Source organism: Notamacropus eugenii, chromosome 5, assembly GCF_028372415.1.
Source record: "Notamacropus eugenii isolate mMacEug1 chromosome 5, mMacEug1.pri_v2, whole genome shotgun sequence".
Taxonomy (NCBI): domain Eukaryota; kingdom Metazoa; phylum Chordata; class Mammalia; order Diprotodontia; family Macropodidae; genus Notamacropus; species Notamacropus eugenii.
The window spans coordinates 218,446,768-218,472,763 of NC_092876.1; the positions used below are offsets into that span (position 1 = coordinate 218,446,768).

At 34.8% G+C, this 25,996-nt stretch overlaps 1 protein-coding gene across 44 annotated transcripts in view; it reads right to left on the bottom strand.

Annotated features, from left to right (window-relative positions):
- BAZ2B (bromodomain adjacent to zinc finger domain 2B) overlaps positions 1-25,996 on the bottom strand; it is a 353,036-nt gene that overhangs the window by 102,467 nt on the left and 224,573 nt on the right. For 32 of the 44 annotated variants that reach the window (XM_072612104.1, XM_072612087.1, XM_072612065.1 and 29 more), the window contains 6 exons: positions 18,622-18,789; positions 17,333-17,526; positions 7,149-7,355; positions 6,128-6,523; positions 2,642-3,260; positions 822-1,118 (listed from right to left, as the gene is read on the bottom strand). In XM_072612104.1, the coding sequence (XP_072468205.1) occupies positions 822-1,118; positions 2,642-3,260; positions 6,128-6,523; positions 7,149-7,355; positions 17,333-17,526; positions 18,622-18,789 (1,881 nt within the window). The remainder of the gene's footprint in view (positions 1-821; positions 1,119-2,641; positions 3,261-6,127; positions 6,524-7,148; positions 7,356-17,332; positions 17,527-18,621; positions 18,790-25,996) is intronic. The other 12 variants (XM_072612090.1, XM_072612105.1, XM_072612092.1 and 9 more) reach the window with 2 other exon arrangements.

The following is a 25,996-nucleotide window of genomic DNA, read 5'->3' on the forward strand; positions in this document are numbered from 1 at the left end:
GATCCTTTTGACTTCAAGGGTCTACAAGTCTATCATTATTCTCTAGAAAAAGGAACAGAATACAACCTCAAGAATGTATTGACTTCTCCTACTTAGTCTGCTATGGAAGAAATCACTGAGACAGGATGCAGGACATATTAAAGAATATGAAAATGTCTAAACTGAGAATAGATTACAGAGCAAATTTTTACCTAAGCCATTATTTTAGTGTTTTCTTATTCAATAGTTTACTGTACAAATATTTTAGAAAGCAGTCTACAAAGTTAAAAACATTTAAGTTACGTGGATGGATCTGAGGTCAAAAATAGCATAACAGGGCCTTGTCTTATAAAATGAAAAGGAATATGATTATATGGACAAATGTTTATCACTTTAGTGGTTCGATTTCTGTCCATGACATATATACATATATATATGTGTGTGTATATGTACATATATACACACACATACACATACATACACACACATACAGAAAAAATCAGAGCCTTTTCCAATTAGCTGGCGAGTTGGTCAACTAAATCTCAAGTAACAATTCAAATTCTCCTTTAGAAATACAAAGAAATTTGAATCTATAACAGCACAAACTCTTCAGTTACTAAATGCTAAAGCAGGAGCTGAAAAATGTTCACATTCTTAAATAAGTGCATCATAAGGTAAAAGTTATTAACTTTAGCGAATAAATAGTCTCAATCTGAACTACCCAACACTCGTCCAGTTACAACATTTTATTCCACTGAGATTATCTATAGAACATTTTTACAAATATTCTTGCCTCAGTTTTGACACTGTATTTTACAACGATAAAAATAAAGTTTAAGTACCACAGTGTGGACTTGAAGTAAGTGTAGAAGAAGGAGTGCTGAGGAAAACGGGTGACTGGGATTCAGGACATAAGGCAGCAGGAGCAGAGCCTGGAGGTTTGGCTACTTGGAGATTAAGTGGTGCTGAGTGAGCCGTGAGACTGATGGAAGAGCTTTTGACAGAGGAAGTTGTTTTATTCAACTGCATTGGGGGTTTCTCTCCTTCAGTATCACTATCTGATTCATCTTGATCCTTATCATCCTCGTCATCATCATCTTCTGACCCTTCTGTATCGGATTCAGAATTACTATCTGATTCTACAAAGGGGAAAGAAAAAGTAATTGTAGATTATAATGGGCCCATGACCTCCAGATTTCAGCTTGGCCATTCTCATACCAAATGAAATGTTTGAATAGCCAGTATTTGTAGGAAAGAAACTAATATGTGTGGATGTTTGCCATGCAAAATTGCTTAGTTTAGTGCATAGCACAGCCCCTAGAACATGTAAAAGGTGTTATACAAATGTGTACTCTTTCCCTTTACCACTCTATCATTTAAAAATCATACTTTGCTGTTCAGATATTCAGTCATGTCCAACTCTCTGTGACCCCGTGGACCCCAACATGCCAATACTGTCTACGGGGCTTTCTTGACAAAGATTCTAGGGTGGTTTGCCATTGTCTTCTCCAGTGGATTAAGGCAAACTGAGGTTAATTGACTTTCCCAGGGTCACAAGCTAATTAAGTGTGTAAGGCCGGATTTGAACTTGGAACTTCCGGACTCCAGGCACAGTACTGTACTCTATCCATTGAGCCACTCAGCTATCAAAATTATACTCTTAGAGTCTATTTGATAATAATAATAGTAAACAACAATAACAATTGCCAGCATTTATGTAGCACTCTAAGGTTTGCAAAGTGCTTTACAAATGTTTTTCTTATTCTAATCTCACAGCAATCCTAGGAGGTAGATGTTATTATTATCCACATTTTACAGACGAAGAAAACTGAGGCAAACAGTGGGTAAATGACTTGCCCAATGTTGCACAGCTAGAAAGGACTGAGGCAGGATTGAAACTCAGATCTTCCTGACTCCAGGTACCGTGGTCAGTCCCCTGCACCACCGAGCTGCCAGTGTTTTCAGTGTATAACTTAAATAGCTACATTTAAAATACTGTCAATATTAGTTTTTAAACCAACACATTACCTTTTTATGTTGCACTTTCCATATGATAAACTCAGATTACAGAGTGCAAAGTGATTTTATTCAATGGAGAAACTAAGGCACAGAAACATTCATAATCAAATGAATGGAAAGTGTCTCAATGACGTGGTAAACTAATAAAAGCAGGTGGTTTACACAAGTAAATTTGTGAAACTATCTCGTAGATTTTCATAGAAATTTGTGTTCATGGATAAATTCTGATTAAATTTAATTGATGCTGAGCCACTGGTTTGCTGTTGTTGTTTTTTTTAAATCTCAGTGACATGATAAACAAGAGTGGAATGAGAGGAAATAGACTATGCCTAGATGCAGTGTAAGCTAGCTGACAATTTTTTGTGTGTGTGGATATATACATGAGGTGAATCAATTTTAAGGTTGTTAATTTGCCCAGTGTCAACCCAGTGACAAAGCTGAAGATAAAACTGATGCATCAGGAAGACATACTCTTTGGAGTTATACAGGATTAAAAATATACTGATATCTAGACATTTGAATGACAAAATATTTATAGTGATTTACAACTGTGAGCTTTGTCAAGTTAAAAGACTCTGGGAAATATCTGCATTCAAAGAGCTGTCATAGTAAAACTTTTAATCATTTAAAAATAGAAAATAACCTGATTGGCTGTCATCAGAATCATCATCTTCATCATCTTCATCATCATCTTCTTCATCCTCATCATCCTCATCATCCTCATCGTTGGAGTCATCAGAGTCTTTACTACTGGGAATGTCTGAATCTGTTCCTCTAAATTGTTCCACTATGGATTTTGCAGAAGGAAGGTGATGCTGTGGATTTACTGTAGTTATAACATTATTGCTGACAGATTTTTCCTTCCCTGGACCATGCAGTACAGGAGAGGTAGAGGACATTACAGGGGTCCGATTGCCCGATGTTTTTCTCCCACATGTACTTAAATTTACAGGTGAAGAAAAAGGGATATTACTTGAAGTAGGTACATTTTCATTTATCTTGCTTTGACTTTTACTTTTGGTGGTAAGTGCTAAAGGAGCTTCTTGGATGACACTCTGAATAACTCCATTTGGTTGGTGATTACCTAAAAGTGCATTTGTCAAGAATGGATTAGAGTGGTTATTTTCTAATGTTGTTTGTTTGGGATGAGCTGGTGAGCTAGAGATTGCTTTTGGACTTGACAAAGCTGCAATAACCTTCTTCAGGCTTTTAGATGATTCTTGTTTCTTTATCTGTGCTGGGAATGTCTGTTTGAACTGTTCCTGTTGAAACATAAAAAGTCAATACTACAATGTACCATGCCTCCTCCTATCAAGAAATTTTTGGTTTTTCCTTCAGTATTTGAGAATTAGGAATGCATATATGGCAATATTTGAATCACTTCAAGGGAAAAGGTAGTGGGAGATAGAGCTTGGTCTATAGAACTGAATATAGCCTTATCATGTCTGAAGTTGGTCTTTCTTTCCTACTGTCTTTGTCCAGGCCTGACATCTTAAATCCTACTCCCTTTAGAGACCGTATCTATTCATCAAAACTTCTACCATGTTTTTCTTCACATTTTCCCTCTGAATCCATTTTCCCTTCTCATATCCACCGTCAACTCTTTGGTTCAGATTCTCATTATCTCACAACCAAACTACTTTATATCCTATTAACGAGTTTTTCTTTTATGTACATATGCTTATACTTCAAATCCCTCCTTTTAGTCAGCTTTTACATTGTGCTTTAAGGTTTTCAAAATGCTTTATGTAAATAATTTCTGTCAGAGGCAGCAAGGTGGCTCACCAGCTAGAGTGGTGGACCTAGAGTCAGCAAGACCTGAGTTCACATCCTACCTCATGGAGCCATGTGACTTTTTAGCCATGTGACCCTGGGCAAGTCACTTAGCCTATATCCGCCTCAGTTTTATCAATTATAAAGTGAGGATAACAGTAATACCTACTGTTCAAAAGTTGTTATAAAGAAAAATAAGATAATATTTGTAAAATGCTTTGCAAACCTTAAAGTACTAGATATATTCTAGCTCTATAAATGCTAGCTATCTCTTTAGAACTTCACAACAATCCTGTGAGATAAATATTATGGATATTATTATCTCCATAAGAAGCTGACTTGTCAATAAGTCAACAAGTGTTATGATGTAATATTCAAGCTGAAGTCCTCCTGGCACTTTCCACTTGCCAGATTAATCCTCTTCCAGACCTGTTTTAACCTTGTCATGTCCATGATGAAAAACCTTCCAGTTATTCACTACTGCCGAACAAAATAAAAATCTATTGTACATTCTGTCACTCAAGGTCCTTTTGCCATCTAGCCCTAATTTACCCTTCCATAGCTATAATATTTGATATTTCAGCAAAATGTGATCACTTGCTATTTTTCATGCATTTCTTCTAGCATGTTTGCAATTGTTCACATGGAGGGAATCCTCTATACTATTTGAAATATCGCTCATTCTTCAAGGCACAGTTAAACTGTCATCTTCCATTAAACCTTTTCTGATAATCCCAAAGGGAAGCACTATCTTCCTCACGTGTACTCCTGCCTCTTTACTCATAGTGCTCCTTTTATGTGTTGCTTACCGCATATTGCAAACCATTTAACTGCAATAACTAATATATCCGTCAAATCCTTTATTAGAGAGAAAACTTCCTGAGGGAAGGAGCTAAGCTCCATTCATTTTCCTCTCCCACCAGAGCACCTTATCTAATGCTTTACCCCACTAGACAGTAAATAAATATTTGTGACATGTTGGAAGCAAGAGGGACAAATGTACTTAGAAGAGAAAGTTAAAAATTAGTTGGATCACATAGCAGCTCATGCCACTTTATCTACTCAATAATGTGAACTGGTAAGGGTATGGGGAATCAGTAATTATAACTGTACCATGCAATTTATTTCTGTACATGGGGGGGAAACACTGTTACCTCTAGAAGATATCTCCAGTACAAGTAAAACAAATTAAATTTCATTAAACCATCATCAAAAATGTATATGAAGTATACATGAGTATATGAAAAATTTAATTCCCAAATGAAATTATTAATACATTTTAGATCTAAAGAAGAACCTGAATTTCCAAAGTTAAATTCTTCCTGCAAAGATGGAAATAGCTTTGATATGGAAAACAGTGAGTAACAGAAACAAAACCTTGTGATACTCTAGTCAGTTATGAATCATGCCCAGGCTCCTGACGCAGGTTGGCACAGGTTGGCACAATGGCAAATTTGACTATGTGGTATTACTTGATTTCATTTTGCAATGAACCTTTACATAATAAAACATGAGTACTGAGAAGCAACCAGAGAATCCTGTATAATTTCTTTAGTAATTAACAAGCCTACTTCCACATGGAGCTATGGGGATCAAGAAATAAAAAAATCAAGGAACTTACATGGCTATAGAATGAATGAGGAGACAAACGAGCGATTTTCTAACTCAGAATTTTAGTTTGGGCTTAAACTCTTATCTGAAAAAAATCTTGTTTATTTTATTACCATATCATAAGTGGCTTTATATCAGAGAGAAGTCTTTGAATCCCTCACAATATAGATTGTCATGTCTTGAATATAGGGAGTATGGGTTCCATAAATATTTGTTAAATAATGAACAATGTAATTTGGATATAGTATAAAATGGTTAAGGATGGCTAGTATTGGTTTCCTATATGCGAATTCCATCAGCATAAATTTCTTCATATTTCTGATCTTCATTTTTTTAAAAGAACTATTTAAGTAGAAGGTATCTTTTGCTGATTCTCAGAATACAGTGGTTTATTGGAACATTTTTTGTGTCCTTATTGTCTTCACTTTATTTAATATATCCCTAGTACAACATATATATTAAGCTTCTCTTTAGATGCTGTAGAATGAGGCAATAGAATTTTTTTAATCTTCCCTTAAATCAAAGATTTATGATTTACCACAGAACATTTTTGGTTTTTCCATAAATTAAAAATTTTTGTAAATGTTTAAAATTTTTCTTCAATCTACAAAACAATTTTCCTGAAAGTCTGTAAGGCAAAATTCCAATAACTGAATGCTAGTTACATATTAAACAATTCAAAAAATATTTCATCAGCTACAATTTCAGTCTCAAGACTGACATCCAATCCATTAAGTTTGCTTACCCGTTTGGATCTCAATTCACTGGTCAAAGGGTTAGATTCTTCAGAGGTATTTTTATTCCCTGCTTTGGGTATATCAGGAGAAGGAACTACAAGTTTCATATAAGTTTCCTTTTTGGCTTGATTTACCAAAGACAAAGGTTTCACATTGGACACCAATCCCGTAGACTGTATTACACTGGTGTGTTTGTTCACAGATTCCTCCTTTGCCTGAGAGCTTTGGAAAATAAAGGGAAGCTGCTGTGACAAAACCTGAGGCTGCTTCTGCTGGGATTGGAATGATGAGTGGGTCTGAGGTTCAGACACAAGAGGTATTGGCTGGTGTATTCTTTTTTCTTGGGACTTTTCAGTTACTTTTTGTCCATCTGACTTCAGGTCCATAATACCATGCAATAGCACCTGTAAGGAGATATTTTTTTTTAAATTTCTCTATAGCTCTAGAACAGAGTCCATAAGGTAATCACATAGAATATGACCAAACAGAAGGGACTTCTTAAAAAATTCTAACGATCAAATGAAAAAGTTGTAAAAATATTTCACAAGAAGTTCATGATTGTCTCGTTCATATGTTTTCTACTCAATCTCCTTTTTTTACCTACTTGAAAAAAACTACAGCTCCTAGGAATGGAGAAAATGTCAGTCTGGAGGTGGGAGCAGGGAGAACGAAAATCCTGTGTCTCCATCAATAATTGAATCCCCACGGAAACCTTGCTCTCCTTAAATGGATTCACATTTTGTAGGTTAACCTACAGCCTCAGTGCATTGCCTAGGCTAGGGGCACTTAGAGGTTAAGTGACTTGCCCACAGATAACAGATGTAAGAGGCAGGACTTGAAGCCAGGTCTCCCTGACTCCAAGACTGGACCTCTACTCACTATTTCATGTTGCCTCTTCCTTTATATAAATGGTAAAAATAAGGGGGAAAATTTTATTTTAAAAACAATATTTGTATGATTGATTTACAGTAAACATGAATCTGTTAATTGAAAATTAAAAGTACTCAAATCTAGACATGGTGGTTGTACCTTGGTTTTATTTTTATGTTGTGCTTCAGTTTCTGAATCAGAATCATCATCTTCACTTTCTTCAACAGTTTGGTCTTCTTCTTCCTCTTCATCTTCCTCTAAATCATCAGAGTCACTGCTACTGATGCCTTCACTTGAGGTGTCTGAGGATGTGCCTGAGTCACTGTCACTGTTGCTTGAACTTTCCATGGCTTTCTTTCTTGGTTTCTGGGAAAAGACAAACAGTTTATCAAGATTCTGTTTTCCAAATGGAATCGAATTTTTAGTACCTAAATGTGGTTTCAAATAACGTTTCATTCTCAAAATGAAAGAAGAAAATTACAAGTGATAAATGTAATCATCTGAACAAATTGATTCAACTGAACTTCACATATCACAGGATATTAGAAAAGTATCAAGTATCAGTATCAAGGACACATTTCTAGTTTTCTACTATGTTTCTGAAACAAAAAAAGTGAAGTTGTGTATTGTTTGGTGGATATGCAAGGCAAGCTTACAAATGAACATTTTGAAATATATTTAAGTATTAATTTCCTTACTATAATTTGTGTTTGGAATATATTGAAATTACAAATTTAGTTCTATTCCCTCTTCCGTGCAAACTGAGGCTCTTAGAAATGCTAAAATAAGGGAAATGCTCCATTTTTCTAGCACAGTGGTGCTCAGTTGTGTTTAATTCCCATATGCTTTAGCTTGCCATGTCATTTTTTCAATATGAAAGGACAGAAATGATTGACCAGGCATATGCACATAAGAAAGAAAGATGCTAATTATTTTTTTCACAAAGAAAATATTATTCATTATATAATAATATTGTACTATCACAAAATTGTTCAATGTATATCAAAACGTAGTCAAATAAATGTCCGTGGTTCTATTTCTTATCAAAAAAAATTCTATTCTCACTATAGTTTTTGACATCATGTTTCATCTCCAGTTTGTTTTTGCTTTTGATTTGACTGAGAACAGAGACAAGCATCCTGATTCACAGAACTGTTATTATAAATGGAATTAAAGCCTTGTTAACATACTTAGTAAGAATGGGATATGCTTGTCCAAAGACATAGCAAAAAAAAATTTTTTAACTTCACTGTTTGGAAAATAGTCCCCAAAACCCAATCATAGTATTCTCTTACTCCTTTGATAAAATTTTTTGTACCCATTGGGATTTGGATTCCTGATCTAGCAAGACATAGCTTTTGTCCTCTAAAGGATATCCAACAGTACAACACTTAGAAAGAATCACTGAAGCTATATGGTCACCAACTCTGCCATGGCTTTTAAGGAAGCCTAATTCCCATGAATATTGCAGAAATATATTCAGTATTCATTACAAACATCATTATTATCATTGAAAACTATTTATTATTTGTTTAACAGTATGTCATCTATGTAGAGAAGAGTTCAGATTCCCTCATCCTCCCTTTTAAAAACTATCGAAGATATTCATACATTCATATACAACTACATACACAGACACAAAAAATATGCACAAACACACACTCTTACATGCACATACACACAGGCACAAATAGCAAGAGAAAACCAACAAACCAGTAGGACCTGGATTCATATTTAATGAAATAATTTTGTTTTCCTATTTTTCTCAGTCTTCAATGTAATGCTGCTGTTTGGGGTTTTTTCTTTTAAAATATTCAAATGCAATTTTTGAAACTCTAAAAATTTTTACAAGATAATTGTGTATGTTCTAATTAAAATTACAAATTTGGTAACAGAAGCAAAACTTAATACATAAAGGGGAAAATGTCTTATTAAAAATATTATTTTTGTGCAGGATATGAAGTAGAAAGCACAACAGAATAGGAATCAGAGGACATGGATTTGAGGTCGGAGCTGCAACTGCATGTCACAACACACTGAAAAAGTCACTTAACTTCTCCAATATTTAGTACCCACATCTTAAAATAAAAATAATATACTTCCTGCCAATGTGCTCTATAACTTTACTATTATTATTAAAATCATTCCATTCAATGAATATTTCAAAGTATTAAGTGTGTACCTATTTTAGAAGGCAGGAAACAATCTATTAGATCTTGTGTGTCAATGGACAACTCGATAAACATGCCATCTATACCTTTATTCAAGTTTTATAAGTGTGGGGCTTGTGATTTCACTTGATATGTGAAAAAACTGTTAACTTCCTGGGGAATACAGATGCTTCATTACTACTTGCTAAAGGATATTTTCATGCACATACATAAATGTATATAAATGCATTTGTGTGCATGTGTGCATGTGTGTTTGTGTGTGAGCATGGCTAGGAAATCATCTTTGTTAGAGATACCACATAGCTTACCCAATCTGGGAAAATGCCAGATCATCATCTCAATTTGGATACAAATTTGAATACCATATCTCCAGAGAGCTGTAAAGAATATTCTCAATTGGGTGGGAGAAGAATTTCTTTATTGTGAACTTAAACACCAAAAAAAGAAAGCATTTCCATAATACAGAGCATGTTAGACAATACCACATGAAACTATGAATTTCCATTTCATATGCTTGCTTTTTAAAAAAAAAAGTATAATAAATTCCACACATTGCTTTCAAAACTATCCTGCTTGTCCAAAACTGATATCATCTTTTCCCGAAACCCCACTCTCTTCCTAACTTCCCTTTTTTATTTTATTTGGCATTCAAAGCCTTTCACAACCTTACCACTCTTCCTACATTTCCAGTTTTCTTACACTTTACTACTACGTACTTCACTACTATGCACTCCAGTGGCACCCTAGTCTGTTTGCTACTACTCAAATAAGACCTCCCATCTCCAAACAATGTGCCTTTTTATTAGGTGACCTGCATGCCTGGAATTCTTTCCTTCCCTTGTCTCCACTTCCTGGCTTTCCTGGCTTCTGTCAGGGTTCAGCTACACTCTCACTTTGTCAAGGAGCCTTTCCTATTCCCCTTAAAGCTAATACCTTCCCTCGGTGATTATCTCTAATTTATAGCTAGCATTTATCCTGTATATATCTTGTTTGTACATAGTTGTTTGCATGTTGATTAACTGATTAAAATAATGTTTCTCGTAGCATTGGGGCACATAATGAAATCAACTCTGCCAACTCCTTTATTTGCTTTTCTGAGAACTTGTGAGCTCTCCTAGTTACTAATAAAAGTACTCTATTTAGGAACTACTCCTTTAAATTATGTGTAGTAATTTAGCTGCAAATTCCCATATCATTTAGGGTGAAAATGTCAGCAATAATTTCAGTTCCTCCAACTCATTTATCATTAAGAAAGATTTCACATGGTGAATACCAACAACCAGACTAATGCTTTGAGATGTTCTAAAACTATGTGCTTCTTAATCCCCATTGTGTTTTCTGCTCCTCTACTACCATCGAGGCAGAGACAGAAAAGCAGATCCATAAGACCGAGTGATTTTTGTATTTTTCCTACTTTCATGGGTTGCTGTGGACAAAGAATTGATGAACTGCCTTTCAACCAGCTGGTCAAGAGTTTCTCTATTTCTTAGGCTAGTCTCAGCCAGCAAAGATATAGCTTGTCAACAGGATTCAACGTGAAACTTTTCTGACTCAGAAGAATTCTAGTATGCAATTTCAATTCAATTCAATAAACATTAAGCGTCTATTACATGCTAGGAAGTGTGCTAAGCTCAGGAGATACCAAAAAGAAAAAGAGACACTCCCTCAAGGAGCTTAATGGGGAAGTCAACACACAAAAGTAAAGCTAAAGAGCAAGAGAAAGAAGCAGTTGAGGGTGATTTGAGAAAGAAGACTATCCAAACCTGGCCATTCACCTTGATGAGATACAAAAGATTGCATTCCCCAGACACAGCCTTTAAAAACCTAGGGTCACTTCCTTTACCACTGGAGGAAATAAAGCCACAGCAGTGAGCAAAATGAGGCAGAGCTATGATGGAAAGTGAAAGTTACCTGGAGGAGCAAACCCTAACCTCCCCCTATCTGGGAGTGAGTCAAGAGACTATCTATATAGGGCAGGGAAGGAGAGGGAGGAAATTCACTGAGAGACTGGCTACTTGACTCTAAAAGTTTCTGTGATGGTCCTTTCTGTAACCATCACTTTGCAAATAAAATTATTATGGTTTGAAGCCTGTAAACCTGAGTACTCTTAATCAAGAGCTTGTGGATATCACAGAAAATATCAGACAGTGATTTTTTCCAAAGCTCAACTAGGTGGAAGCAAAGGGATCAGATAAGAGGTTTCCAGTGGGTTGAATCTCTTTGGGTCAAGAAAGATTTTGATACAAGGACTACATTCTGGAGTTAAGACTTTCTGAAGAGGCAACAGTCGTATAAAAAATTTAGAAAATCATAATCAACTAGTTTACTGACTAATATTAAAACTCAAATTTACATAACAAACACTTGCTTTATTGTTAACAGATTTGTTCACAACAGCTCTGAGAGTTAGGTACAGTTTTATCTAGCTAGATTCTTGTCTCCATTATACTGGCTAAGGAAATACTTTCAGAGGGATTGATAATAATCATCTGAGTATTTGAACTCAGTAGATCCAAGCCCCATTTTTTCCATTTTTGTGTTTTGATGATTTTAAAGCAGAAAACTTTGAAAAGCAGCTAAGAACTATGTAGAAAGTTCCAAAAAAAAAATATTGTTTCATTATCATTTGAGCATAAATGGTTATCTTTACACCAAGTTTTATCAACTGTAAAATGGGAAAAAATAATATTTCCTCCCATGAAGGGTTTTTGTGAGGATCAAATGAGAAATTTGTAAAAACCTTAGCATAGCATAGCACCTGTCAAATAGCAGACACTATATAAATGCTTATTACCTCACTCCCTTATACAAATAAACTAACTAAATTTGATATAACAAGAAATTTTTGAGTACCCACTGTGTTTCTATGCTAGCACTATGTAATTAGATTCTGCAATGAATAATTAAATTTAGTTAAATAACCAGATTTTTCACCTAGTTGATAGAAAATTAAGAGCCTGACTTGACATATACTTTTCAGATTATTTCATTACCATTATGAATTTGGTCTGGGTCTAACAACTTCATGGTCAGGAATAACTTACACCTCCTGGGAAAAAAGTGCTTGGTTTAACATATTTTACAGTAAGGTCCAAGGGACTGGTAAGCAGCTGTTTATTTCCTAACAGGAAGGCAATGTTAAAGTTTCATCTATCCTAAATTGTTAAATAAAAAGTCAGTGTGTTTTGGGCACTTAAGTTATTCTTACAACCAAAGAAATAAAACTTCTAAAAAATATTCCTCAAAGTAGATGGTATGTCTCACTTTCATAAATGAGCACATGGTACTAAAAACTCCCACAAAACATTGATGTACAGAACTAGACAAATAATGAAAGTCTGCATAATTGATATTTCATATAGAAAGAGAAGTAAAGGGACAGAAGTGCCAGAAGTTAGTCTCTAAAACAAAAGTCCCTTTTGGAAAATGAAAATACAAAGTTCAATGGATGAGGTAATTCCTGGGTAAAAAAGAATTTTGGGGGTCTAAAATAATAAAAACATGTAGCACATAAGGAAGTGACACTTACAGTGAAATAAGGACTGTGAAAACTACACTAAGAGAAATGGAACCGTCAAAAAGCTGCCAAATGGCAGGCAGACTACAATAATGGTGAAATAATGTTAAGATTAATGTGTGAATAGAAAGAAACCTCTCAGAACTAGAGCAGCAAGCCTAAAACCAATTAAATGATTACTCAGGGGAAGTGTCCACTGTATCTTTTGACAAATGAAAGACAGGCAAAGTCATTTTTTTAGCCGTGTCCAACTCTTCATGACCCCATTGGGGGTGTTCTTGGCAAAGATACTGGTGTGGTTTGCCATTTCCTTCTCCAGCTCATTTCACAGATGAGAAAACTAAGGCAAACACGGTTAAGGGACTTGCCCAGGGTCACACAGCTAGGAAATGTCTGAGGCTGGATGTGAATGCTGTTCTGACTCCAGGCCTGGCATTCTATCCACTGTGCCACCTAGAACATGTTTACAAAAGTGACTGCTACATTATAGTATAAACCCAAATAAAGACATTAACAATTAATGAATTTGATAATAATAATAACAATAATAAAAAAATAATAAAAGCACCAATAGTTCTAGGAATACCAGATAACTGGCTGAAAATTATAAAGAGTAAAGAATTCCAGGGATAATTTTAGTACAAGGGCTGAACCTGCAGTAGAGATCGAAGGGAGGACAGCATTACAGGACAATATAGGAACAACCCCAGTAGTCAGACAAAGCAAAAGCTTCTCCCTTTCAGTCACAATCAATAGGAGTTACTGAGAGTGCCCAGTGGGACTACTAGAATCACACAGAGATCTGTTATCAATTTAAAAAGAGGATCCCAGGGGTTGTTTACATCTGCTAGGTTTCCCCTAGAAAGAAAATGGGTGACAGACTTTTGTGAGATAAACTGTACAAGAACTGAATAAGAGAAGGCAAGGGGGAAGACTTTAGAAAAAAGAGACAAAATAAGGAAGAATAAATTGACCTGCAAGGAAATAAAGACAAAGAAGGCAAGGAGAATAGAGCAGTGAAAATACAAGATTTCCATAAGCAGGAAGAGTGTAAGCAATGGGGAAAAGATTCAATTCTATTCTTGGATATGTGCAGAGTACTGTGCTAGGTTCTGGGATTGATGTGAAATTTAGAGGAGACACCCTCAGAGTTTACATTGGAATAAAGAGATAATGCATATGCACATAACTATAATAGACAATAATGGCTAATAGTTATATTAAAGAGTAATAAAACAAAATACTACTAGATCTGAGGGGTAAGAAATATTGTCAATAGGGATATCAGGGAAGGTTTCCTGCAATGGATGGAATTCAAAGTACTGTTTAGAAGATGGGTAGGATTTCAGTAGGAAAGAGGGAGAGAAAAGATATTCCAGGCAAAGATTATAGTATTAACAAAAGAATAAATATAGGAAAGTACAGAGCATTCTCTGGGGATAGAGAGTTGACCAGATTTGCTAGAGCATGGAATGCATTGGGGAAAAAGCTGGTTGGGACCAGACTGTGGAATCCTTGAATGCCCGACAAATAAATCTGAGAATTTACTCAGCAAGAAATACAAATCTATTGAAGATTTTTAGACCAAAAGAGTGACATAAAGAAGATTACTGTGGCAATGGCATGAATGCAAGATTGTTGGGTAAAAGGTAAATAAAGGAAGACAATATAGATAGGTATTGATTTGCTTGATTTGATTGTACTCCTAAAAAGGGAGGGTTCTAATGCAGGTAGGAGACTATATCTGACAAGTGACATACATGTGTGTGTATATATATGCATATACATGTAGATATGCATGTGTCTGCATCCTGCATATATACACATACATGTGTGTTTATGTGCATGTATGTATATATAAACACACACACATAAAAATGGAGCAATAAAACCTTTAAGGAAAAAAGAGGCAAATTGAACAAGTCTATATTGAATATCAAAGTTCAGAAAGACCAGGGGTATGACTGGTGATGAATACCAAGAATGGTACTGACGCCATGATGGTATGATCACATCATAAAAATGATGTGCAAGTGCAAGGAGGTCAAAGAACAGATAGGACCAGCACTCCAAGCTGGAATGGAATGCTGACAATGAATTTACATCACAAAGAAGGCAGGATTACTCAGTTTATATTCTGTTTTGATATTCCCTGACAAGGAAAATGTTCTTTGGATTGGGAAGCTAGAGTGAAAATAGATAAATGAAGTAGAAATTAAAAGAAAAAGATAAGGAGATGGCAAGAGACTACCAAGTCACTGGGCAAAAATGAATTCCATCCTAGGCTACTGAAAGAACCGACAGGTAAAACTGCTCAGTGATTTTGAAAGACTGTGGAAAGAAAAAGAATGGTGTTGGGACTGGGGAGGGAACAATACCCCAAGAGTTTTTTTTAAAAAAAGGAATTGGGCACAATTACAGGACCATGATACTGACTTTGATAGTTGGCAAAATTCTAGAACATATTATTTAAGTATGATTGATGAGCCTCTAGAAAGGGAAGTAGTAAATGCTGTGCCACCTAGCTGCCCTGGATAGGACATATTATATAACAAACGTTATATGCAAATATATTAGGGAAAGGAGGTGATGCAATACATAGAGTGCTGGGCCTGGAGTCAAGGAAGACTCATTTCCCTAAGTTCAAATCTGATCTCAGACATTAACTGTGTGACCCTGGGCAAGTTGTTTAACCCTGTTTTGCCTTAGTTTCCTCATCTGTAAAATAAGCTACTGGGGTCACAAAGAGTTGGACACGACTGAAAATGACTGAACAAAAAAAATGTATTTTAGGGGTTGGAGCCAAGATGGTGGAGTAGAAAAACTCATAGGAATATTGTAGTCAAATTCCAGAGTTTCCTGGTCAAGGAGAAAATATGCAAGCAGCCAGAAAGAAACAATTTGAATACTGTGGAAATACAATCAGGATAACAAAAGATCTACCAGCTTCTACATTAAGGGATCCAAGGGCTTGGAATACGATATTCCAGAAGTCAAAGGAACTAGGATTAAAACCAAGAATCACCTACCCAGCAAAACTAAGTATAATACTTCAGGGGGAAAAAAATGGTCATTCAATGAAATAGAGGACTTGCAAGCATTCTTGATGAAAAGACCAGAACTGAATAGAAATCTGACTTTCAAACACAAAAATCAAGAGAAGCATGAAAAGGTAAACAGGAAAGAGAAATCATAAGGGACTTTCTAAAGTTGAACTGTTTCCATTCCTACATCAGAACACAGGGTGAGTTGAACAAGAAGGGATGATATCTAAAAAAATAAAATTAAGGGGTGAGAGAGGAACACAGTGGGAGGAGAAAGGGAGAAATGGAATGGGGCAAATTCTCTCTCATAAAAGAGGCAAGAAAAAGCTTTTTTCAATGGAGAGGAAAAGTGGGGAGATGAGAGGGAAAAAGTGAAGCTTACTCTCACCATATCTGGCCTAAGGAAGGAATAACATGCACACTCAATTTTGTATGAAAATCTATCTTACACTACAAGAAAGTAGGGGAGGAGAGGATAAGTGGGGTTTGGAGGAGATGACAGAAGGGAGAGCAAATGGGAAGAGGGAAAAAATAGAAGTAAACACTTTAAGGAATGGACAAGGTCAAAAGAGAGAATAGAATAAAAGGGGGGCAGGATAGGATGTAGAGAAATACAGTTAGTCTTTCACAACATGACTATTATGGAAGTCTTTAGCAAAACTGCACATATATAGCCTATACTGAATTACTTCCTTTCTCAGTGGGGATAGGTGGGGAGGTAGGAAGGGAGAGAAGTTGGAACTCAAAGTTGTAGAACCGAATGTTGAGAACTGTTTTTGCATGCAACTGAGAAATAAGAAATACAGGTAATGGGGTATAGAAATCTATCTTGCCCTCCAAGAAAAGAGAGAAGATGGGGATAAGGGAAGGGAGGGCAGACTTGGGGAAGGGGTAATCAGAATGCATGGTGTTTTGGGGTGGGGGAGGGGAGAGATGGGGAAAAATTTGGAATTCAAAATCTTATGGAAATGAATGTTGAAAGCTAAAAATAAATATAATTTTTTTAATGTATTTCAAACATAAACAAAAATATAGTATATCTACATCTTCATTTAATTACTGTCATAATGTTTTATTCTACCACTCATTGATTTTATTCATATCTATTTGCAAGTCTGTCTTAGATTTTAAGGGCAAGATTCAGGTCTATGGCACACTGTAGAGAATAGGTCCTTCACGTAGGCTTTTTGGTGAAGATGATGACCTTGTAAGTATATAAGGTAAAGCAGACAGACCCAAGTGGAAATAATTCAAAGCACTTAAGAGGAGCCAGCAGGTTTTCAGAGATCAAAAAAATCATAATATCGCCTGCCTAATGACACATGACTAAGGTGAATTTGTATCCTCTTCTTGCATCATTACTTATTATTAATAAGTACAATACTATATTTGGATAGAGCTGACACAGCTTATTCTTTAATTCAGATCCACATAATCATTTACCTTTGTGGTGTAATAGAAGATATCTATTACTAGCACAATAAAAAGTCATTTATTTTGGTAAAACTACTACACACAGCATTTAATAACAAAGTTAACTTGTAGATAATTAGTCCTTTGTCTACTCTATGCCATGTAACTATATATTATATTTTTCAAATTGCAATTTACCTTATCTTTGATTTTGTCAGCTCTGGCATCCAAAAGCTGATTTTTCGTTTGATCCTGATTACATTTGCGACTTCCTCCTCCAGGAGTCATAGCTTTTGTCTGTCCTGTAGAACTTGAAGCTGTAGCGGCCAATACAGATGTACTGATGCCAGAGACAGGTGATGGACTGTTTCCATTTACTGACCCATTTACTCCTTGAAAAAAAAAAAGCATCTCAAAAAACAATTATAGAAATATTTTTCCCTTTGAAAAGAAGTTAGGTTATGAAATCTTTCACTATTTACAGGGAAGAAAAATTTTCAGAAACCATTTTAAACCTGAAGAAAACCTCCATACAAAACTGACAATAATTTCCAAAACGTCAAAAAGTAATTGACAAATGCAGTCCACTGAGATGCCATTGTTATTGTAAGTGATTAGAGCTGAGAGAAGGACTTTGTAAATCCTAATCAAGGATTTAAAACTGTTGAAGGGAAGCTGAGAATTTCTACTGTAGCATCTGTGGCTTTCTTTTTTTGACCCAGATCTGTGATTTCATTGAGAAAATGCCCTCTACCAAACGCACCTGCTCTGCCATTTATAATCTTAGGAGAGTTGCTTAGGGGCACTGAGAGATAAACGACTTGCCCAAGGTCATAAAGTCAGTATGTCTCAGAGTCAGAACTTAAATTTGAGATTTTCTGATGTTGGCTCTCCATCCACTATATCATATTATCTGTTCATGACTTCATTTACCACAAAACATGTATTTACATGGATGAAAAAAATAATTTTCTGGCATACAAAGTACATTTAAAAAAAGAAATAAAATAAAAGAGCCCTTCCTTGAACTTCTTTGTACTTCCTCCTCTTGCCTACCCCCAGGACTGGCTCTGTGAGTGAATCTTAATTACATCAGAACTGACGGGTATAATGAGTACTTAATGTTGTAGCATAGTGAACCATATTTCATCAGGCTGTCCACACAAGCAATTTTGTTTATTTTAAGTGAACATTATTGGATACTCAATGATAAAAGGCATCACTTTTATTCATCAAACTAAATAAATTAAAACCCAACTAAACTTAACCACAACACATACATAAGATGAAGATCCATACTTTACAACTAAATATTTTACTGTGAGATTAAATTCAAATACAAGTAACTTTTTGGAGAGATATTAATGTTTGCCGAACAACACCCTACACACGTGGTAATGCTTGAGAATACAAATCACAGACACCTTTGAAAATTGCTATCCTAGGACAGGGTTTGTAATATTCTTTTGACATTTCTGTACTATTACCTTTTTCTAGACCACCTCGATTATTTTTTCCTGTATTCCTCGAATGGAATGAAGATGAATCGTGATTCTGAGCTGAAGAAGCAAACAGTGGCGGAATCCCCAAGAGTGGTGAAAAGAAGGTTGCCCCTGATCGAGCATGTACATCTGCTGTTCTCCACCATTCTGCACCTCAAATAAAGAAACGTATCTATTATTTCTGTAATTAAAGTCAGGCCAGAACAACATCCAAAAAAAGAGTAGTGTGCATTTACAAAGCAAAATTATTGTATTGAACTCTGCCTCTGACAAACTTACAGGAAAAGAAAACCAATGAAACATAAGACACACCAGGTGATCATCCAAATTATGGCTTGTGCTTTTGATTTTACTCTGCTGACCTTAGACAACATCACATCAAGCTCTTCACTAATATGTGTATCAGCAGCTCCTCACCGAATGAGAATTGAAAGAGAAGGGTTTTGAGTTTTAAAAACATGGAAAACCTGAAATATGTAGCAATTACTGAATTCTTCAATAACTTTTCAAAAAAGTAAAATGACTAAAATGTTTGGTACCATACTTGCCTCTCTTCTTACTCCAAAATTGATGGTCAGATTCACATAAAACACGAAGAAGTCCCTCAAGTTACGTAGAATGTGAATTTGTACCATTATAGTTCAAATGGTATAACTAATATTCGTATAAATGCTAATTATGTCTTTTTGAAATCCTTTCAGAATGCAAACATTATACAATTTAATACATACATCTCACATACATGTATATACATGTATACTCCTACATATACTCACTCACATAGCCCAAAGAAGTCTTTTAATGTCATTGTAAAGGAATGCCACTGTTCACGGAAATTTTCTTAAGTTATATAATTTTAATACCACCTTAAAAATATTAGTCTCTCCTTAAAAGCCAATATGAAAAGTATGAATTTTCTTCTATGTCTATTAACAAATATTAGAAAACAATTACTGTCTACCAAACTAAAATGTTGAAATCAATACCTCAACAGCTAGAATTTAACTCTTTAAATAGCTCCTTTTAAAACATATGCCAAATCTTTGCAGAAAAGACAACTGGTTTTTTTTATTGCATTTTCAGAGCAGTGACTAAAGTAGTTTCATAGCTCAAGGCTCTTTAGACAAAAAGAGAAACACTACTAATGAAGAAGAAAAACAGGAGTTTTATAAAAAGATCAATGTGCACAGAAAACTCACTGAACAACTTTAGACTTTTTAATGACTTTTTTTTAGACTTTTTTTTCTACACAGAGAAGACGGAAGGGAGAAAACAGAATTATGTACCGAAGCATGGTAGGATAACGTAAAAAAGGTGTCAGAATGTTAAAACTCAAAAGAAGCTGAAGCTAGCAAGGAAAATTAATACTAACAAAGAGGGTTGTTTTTAAAGTTATTACGAGAAAAGGAAGAGTATCAAAGAAGAGTTGGGATTATTGCTCTAAGTTTGTAGGACGACAATAATTGGTGATAGTTCAGTTGCTCAATCTTTGTTTTATTTCTGTTTTCTCTGCCAATGAGAATACTCTTTGAAAGATCAAACAAAAGTGGCTATTTGGGATCAGCTAACCAAAAGAAGTAAAAGAGACCCTAGCTAACCTTGATGAATTCAAATCTGCTGGCCCAAGTGAATTACATCCTTACCTGCTGAGAGATTTGGTTAGTATGTGAGGAGAAGTGCTGCAGAGTTGGAGAAGGGTAAATGTCTTGATTTTTAAAACAAGGGAAAAAAATGGAATCTGTGAACTACAGGCTCACTAGCCTGACTTTAATTCCTATAAAAAGTTCTAAAATGTATTATTAAAGAAATGGTTGGTGAACTCCCAAGAAAGTTGTGATCACAAAGCACCAGCATAATGAATAAGTTATGCCATGGTAACAACTTCTTTTGTTCACATATGTGTTGCTGATGTGTGCACCTATTGCCTTTTTTGGGTCAGGGTTACAAAACCGGTAAATTAGAAAAATATATAGATACTGAATATCTACCTAGAAAAAAGCATGGACTAGACAGCAGCCCAATTAGATGGATTCAGAACTGGCCAGGATCAAAGATTAGTCATAAATGATTCAAGGTTAAGTTGGAAGGATGTCCGATGGGTTTGTTCTTGCCTCTAGGCTGCCTAATATTCTGATCAATGACTGAATAAAAGAATATCAGCATTCTTATGAAATTTTCAGGTGACACAAAGATGGAGGGAAAGCTAATACAACTGAGTAACAGTTAACATCCAAAACCATCTTGACAAACTAGAACATTAGGGCTGAATCTAATAAGATGAAATTTAATAGGGATAATTGTAAAATCTAGCATTTGGATTAAAACAAATTACCATTACAAGCACAAAACAGATTAGGTATGGCTAGGTAGTAGTTTGAACAAAATCTGAGATTTAAATGGACTGTAGACTCACTGAGACAACAGTGCTATCTAGGGCAATAAAAAAAAGTTAATATAGTCTTGGTTGGAGATAAAGGAGCCCTTCCCCTTCCGGGAATGAAGAATTAGTATTCCCATAGTACTCATCCCTGTTCAGACCATTTCTGGAATTTTAGGTTCAGTCCTGGATACCAAAGTTCAATAAGAACAATGATAAGTCAAAGAAAATTGAGTCAAGGGCAACCAAAATGGCATTTATTCATATGTAGATTGGCAAAAGGAATGGCGTTTGTTTAGCCCAAAGAAGAAATTATGAAGAATAGGATAAATATCATTAAGTATTTGAAAGACTGTCATGTGAAAGAGGGATATAAATTTATTTTGTTTATCCATAGAAGACAGACATAGCAGTAATGAGTAGAAGTGCAAATACATAAATTTAGTTTTGACACAAGGAAAAGTTTCCTAAAGAAGAGTGTTATCCAAAAGTAAAACTGGGATGCCTCAGTGAGTCCCCCATTTACTAAAGCTCTTTCAGACAGAGACTAAATAACTATTTATCCAGGTGTGTCATAGTGAAGATTGGTTTTTCAAGTGGAATAAATGCCACTTCCAGCTCTGAAATTTCTGTGATAAATTATTTGAAAATAGTAAGAAAGAAACCAAGTAAATCTCGGTCCAAAATCTCCCTGAAAAAATTTTTCTCCTTATTTGGATAATCTATTACACTGCCAAAACACTGGTTTGTTGCCTAATATTGCAAGAAAAATAGTGATCTCTCCATTGCTAATAAATTATGGAAATTGTTGAAGAATGTAGTAATGTTAAAAAATATATAAATGAGATACACTATATGTTCTAACAGCTTTTTTGTCTAAAGTTCTAGGCATAGAATATCCCTATGAAAGAACATATAAAAAAGAAACCAAGGTCTACCTGTTTTATGAATGTAAGAATCAGAAAGCTTATAAAAGATAAGTAAATTATTAACTACAATTGCCACTTTGAGAGTACTTTTTTATGAGTCTCAACTGAGTACAATTTTTTTCCACCACACATCACAGGAACACTTCCCTCTTTAAATGATGCTAATAGAAAATTGACCCAAAAATCTCTTTAAGGCATAACCCTGAGTAATTGAATTAAGACTGTTCAGAAATAAAGGGAAAATGTGTGTAAGGTAAACTACATTCAAACTGGCATCTGCAATGACTATGGCTACAATTTCTTGATAATTAGATGCATCTAAAATTTCAAGCCCCTTACACATTTGTATTCTTTGTGATTATTTTTCCAAAAACCTCCACAGAGGTTTTATATAAAATGCTTAAAACTTTCCTTTAGTTATTTTTATGTCACCAGGGGTTAGCAAAATAGGAAAATAAGATGATGATTTTTAAAGCTGGAAGCATCCTTAAAGGACATCTAATCCAACCCCTTATAATATAAATGGAAAAAACTGAACCCTAGGGACATTAAATTATTTGCCCATGCTCAACAGGTAGCCATCCCAGAGGTAGAATTTGAATCCATGTTTTCTAAACTAGATCCAATGAAGTAGCTGTACTGTTCTTATGTAGTCTTGTTATTTCCACCACAGGACTGGGCTATCTCTCTTTAGTCTTTTGTGTCAGCTTGATGGCAATATTTATACAGTATAGTTTATTTTTTTAAGGTAATATAATTTTGATTCTTCTCAGGTTGTGGTGTTCAATGATTTTTAATCATATTGCACCAATAGAATACTGGCGATAAAAGGACTTTTGCAGGAATTTGGGATCAATGGGGAAAATGACAATTTCCCAAATGCAAATCATCTAGATCTCCTCTTCCTACTCAACTGAGAGCCCAGCTCATTGTTCATCTACAGTGCCTGTCAATGATGCATAGATAGGTGAATAGGCAGACAGACAAATTTGATTCACTGCCCATCTAATTTCTTGACACAGTCTTAGCAATATGCATTTTGAATGTGGATGATTAAGCATCTCTTGCATTGCTGCATATTTCAGGGAGGCAGCTTTGTAATGTTCTGGAGTCCAAAGCAACCAAAATAATGTTATCTGAGAACAGAAGCACTTGGAGAGGCCTGCAGTCAATAAGTAATCCTTTTTTCTTTTTTTTGGTTTAGATTCAACAGAGAACATCTGTGACCCAGGTGAACCATTCAGATGAGCATATGACAACTTACATCTCAATTTTATATCAAAATTCAAGTGTTTGTGCACAGTTATTTTTTCAGGGTTTTTTGGTCAAAGGATCTTGTATAATTTTAATGTGTGTGTATGTGTGTGTGTGTGTGTGTGTGTGTGTGTGTGTGAGACAGAGAGAGAGACACAACGACAGAGACAGAGAGAGAGAGAGACACAACGACAGAGAGAGAGAGAGAGAGCTTATTTTAGGAGAAATTTCAGGGCTGCATTTTGTTCTGCTGAGTTAAATGCTTTTCAAATATCAACAGTTAACAGAGATTTTATAGAGATTTTATTTTCTTTCTATTTCTCAGTCACAAGTATGACTATAAAGATGTGGTCTTCAGCAGAAATATCTACTTCTCTCTTCTCATGTTTTCAACACAGATGCTTGTGAGGTCTGTACAGAATGGTTTCATAAAAAGTATCAAGATGAAAAAGTAGATACATGGGTGCCAATTCTTTATAAATCTATGGAATTTTTTTGTTTCTAAACTGGAAATTGAATAATATAAATACTTTTTTGAAATACTAATTTCTGATGAGGTGTTTTGAGTCTAATTTTAAAGTAGCTGCTGCTGATTTTTCAATTTTGTTTTTGTTTTGTTTATTTTTGGTAAAAGCATTGTCTATTGTTTTCTCCACTATTTTGGCATTTTCCCCTCTTGGAAATATTCTCAGTAATGGTCCCTGTGTATCTTTAATATTATGCCACCTCTAATATAGATTCCTTTTCAATTTAGCTAAGTTTTCTTGCGTCTTATGATTTAATTTTATTAAGTGGCACTTCCTTATCTAGTACAAAGGTAGTAGAGTACAAATGACAATGTGGTTGCCCATGAAAAGAAGTTGCTATAAAGAATGAAAACCTGTAGATCTTTCCCATTTTGTGTCTCTTGATATTCAGAAGGTTTCATCTATAAATTCTTACGATGATTTAGCTTGGCTGGATCACATAATAACTTTTCCGGAGACTCATTTTCTTAATTGCTTTTGGCCATTTTGTGAGATGATAGGGCTCAGTCTTCTGACTTTCTGGCATCCTTCTTTAAAATGTTTTGCAAATGAGATTGCAAATGAGACTGTATTCTAACACTGTAAATTTTATTTCTAAAATTCTAAAGATTATGTTGTAAAATAAATCCATTGTTACTCTGGGCTTCCATGTCTCTTGGGTTAGCCAGATTCAGTATCTCTTGGATGAGGTCATTTTAGAGTTCTTTTGGTGAGGATGTGGCAACTGTATCTGATCAGTTAACCTTCCCTATGATATAGTGTTGAATTAAATATTTCTACTTCTGTCCCTTTCTCATTTCCTGAAGGTGAAAGTTTGTTTTTAATAAATTATATTTGACTATGAATTATGTATTGAAAATTAGGCTCAAAACAGTTGATGAGGAAGAATTAGCTTTACAGAAATCATTTAGTGAATAGAATTTAAATACAAAACATAAAAGACTACTCTAGAAAAACACACACACATACATACACATATCATCATAATCATCACTACTATGACTTTGGTGTGGAATTTGTAATTTCTAAAAGGAGTCAAGTAATTTAAATACCAGAAAAGCCAAAGGAATCATAAAAAATAAAACCTGGAATATCAAAATGTTGATGTTGTATTACGCCAAGAACAGATAAGTAAAAGCAAAGATAGATATGCATCCAGTATTTTGGTTTAAGATGAAACCACCTGATGGTGAAAATGTGTTTTACCTGAAACAAAGCCCTCAAGATCTAACCCATAGTAACACTGAAGTTTCAAAAAAGCTCTACAGATCCCTGGAAAAAATCCTCAATTACATATTGCATGAAATCTATTCAAGTCAATCTCTTTACTGAAATTTTGACATTAAACATGGGACTTTTAAAACTATCACAATAGTCTGCTAATAAAGTAAAAATTGCATGCAATAAATATTCCAAGAATAAATTTGCCAACAGATTTGAAACTATATTCATGGGTAGCATCAGTACAATTTCACTGTTAAGTCTGGTAACAGAAACCCATCTGATTCAGATAATATAAAATTTCAGAGTATCCACTGCCTATCCATTTTAACTATGAAGGAGAAGCTTCTAAACACTAAATCTTGAGAACAGAATCAAACCTAACACCCAAAGAAATTAAATAAATGGTTATTTAATCAAATAATTCCTACTTATCTGAACCTCAAGGTTCTTCCTTCCAACACTATGGGATGCACCCCCTCCAAAAAAAAAACAACAACAAGCAAACAACCAAATCACTAAAATGGAGCAAAAAAAATGGACAAAAAAGTCACACTGAAAATTAACTGTTTCCATTTAAACTTCCTAAAAATGTTTTATTTGTATTTTGACACTGTTTTCTCTGACCTGTTAAAAAATTTTCAAAAGTGTGACATTTTGGCTAAGACCTTACATCAGCCCAATCTTATTTATTTTAAATCACTACTCTTTAATAAGACCCAGTCTAAAAAGTGATAGATCATTTTATAGAAGTATTATGGAAATTCCTTGAAACTGTGCTCAAGAAATATTGTACTAAAATTATAGGACAAGGAAAATCTTACAATGGATACAATAAGCATAATTCCACTACAAAGGATGTGATTTTAATAGTATCGAGAGAATACTAAGGTTTGGACATGCTGATATCATGCCCAGAAGGAAAACTTGGCCATTAGACAGTCAAATGACAAATTTAAGACTTCAAGTACTTTTGTTACTACTAGCTTGGCTCTTTTGAAAGGGTCTTATAAGAAAAATGCAGTATTATTGTCAGATCTTAATTTTTATTA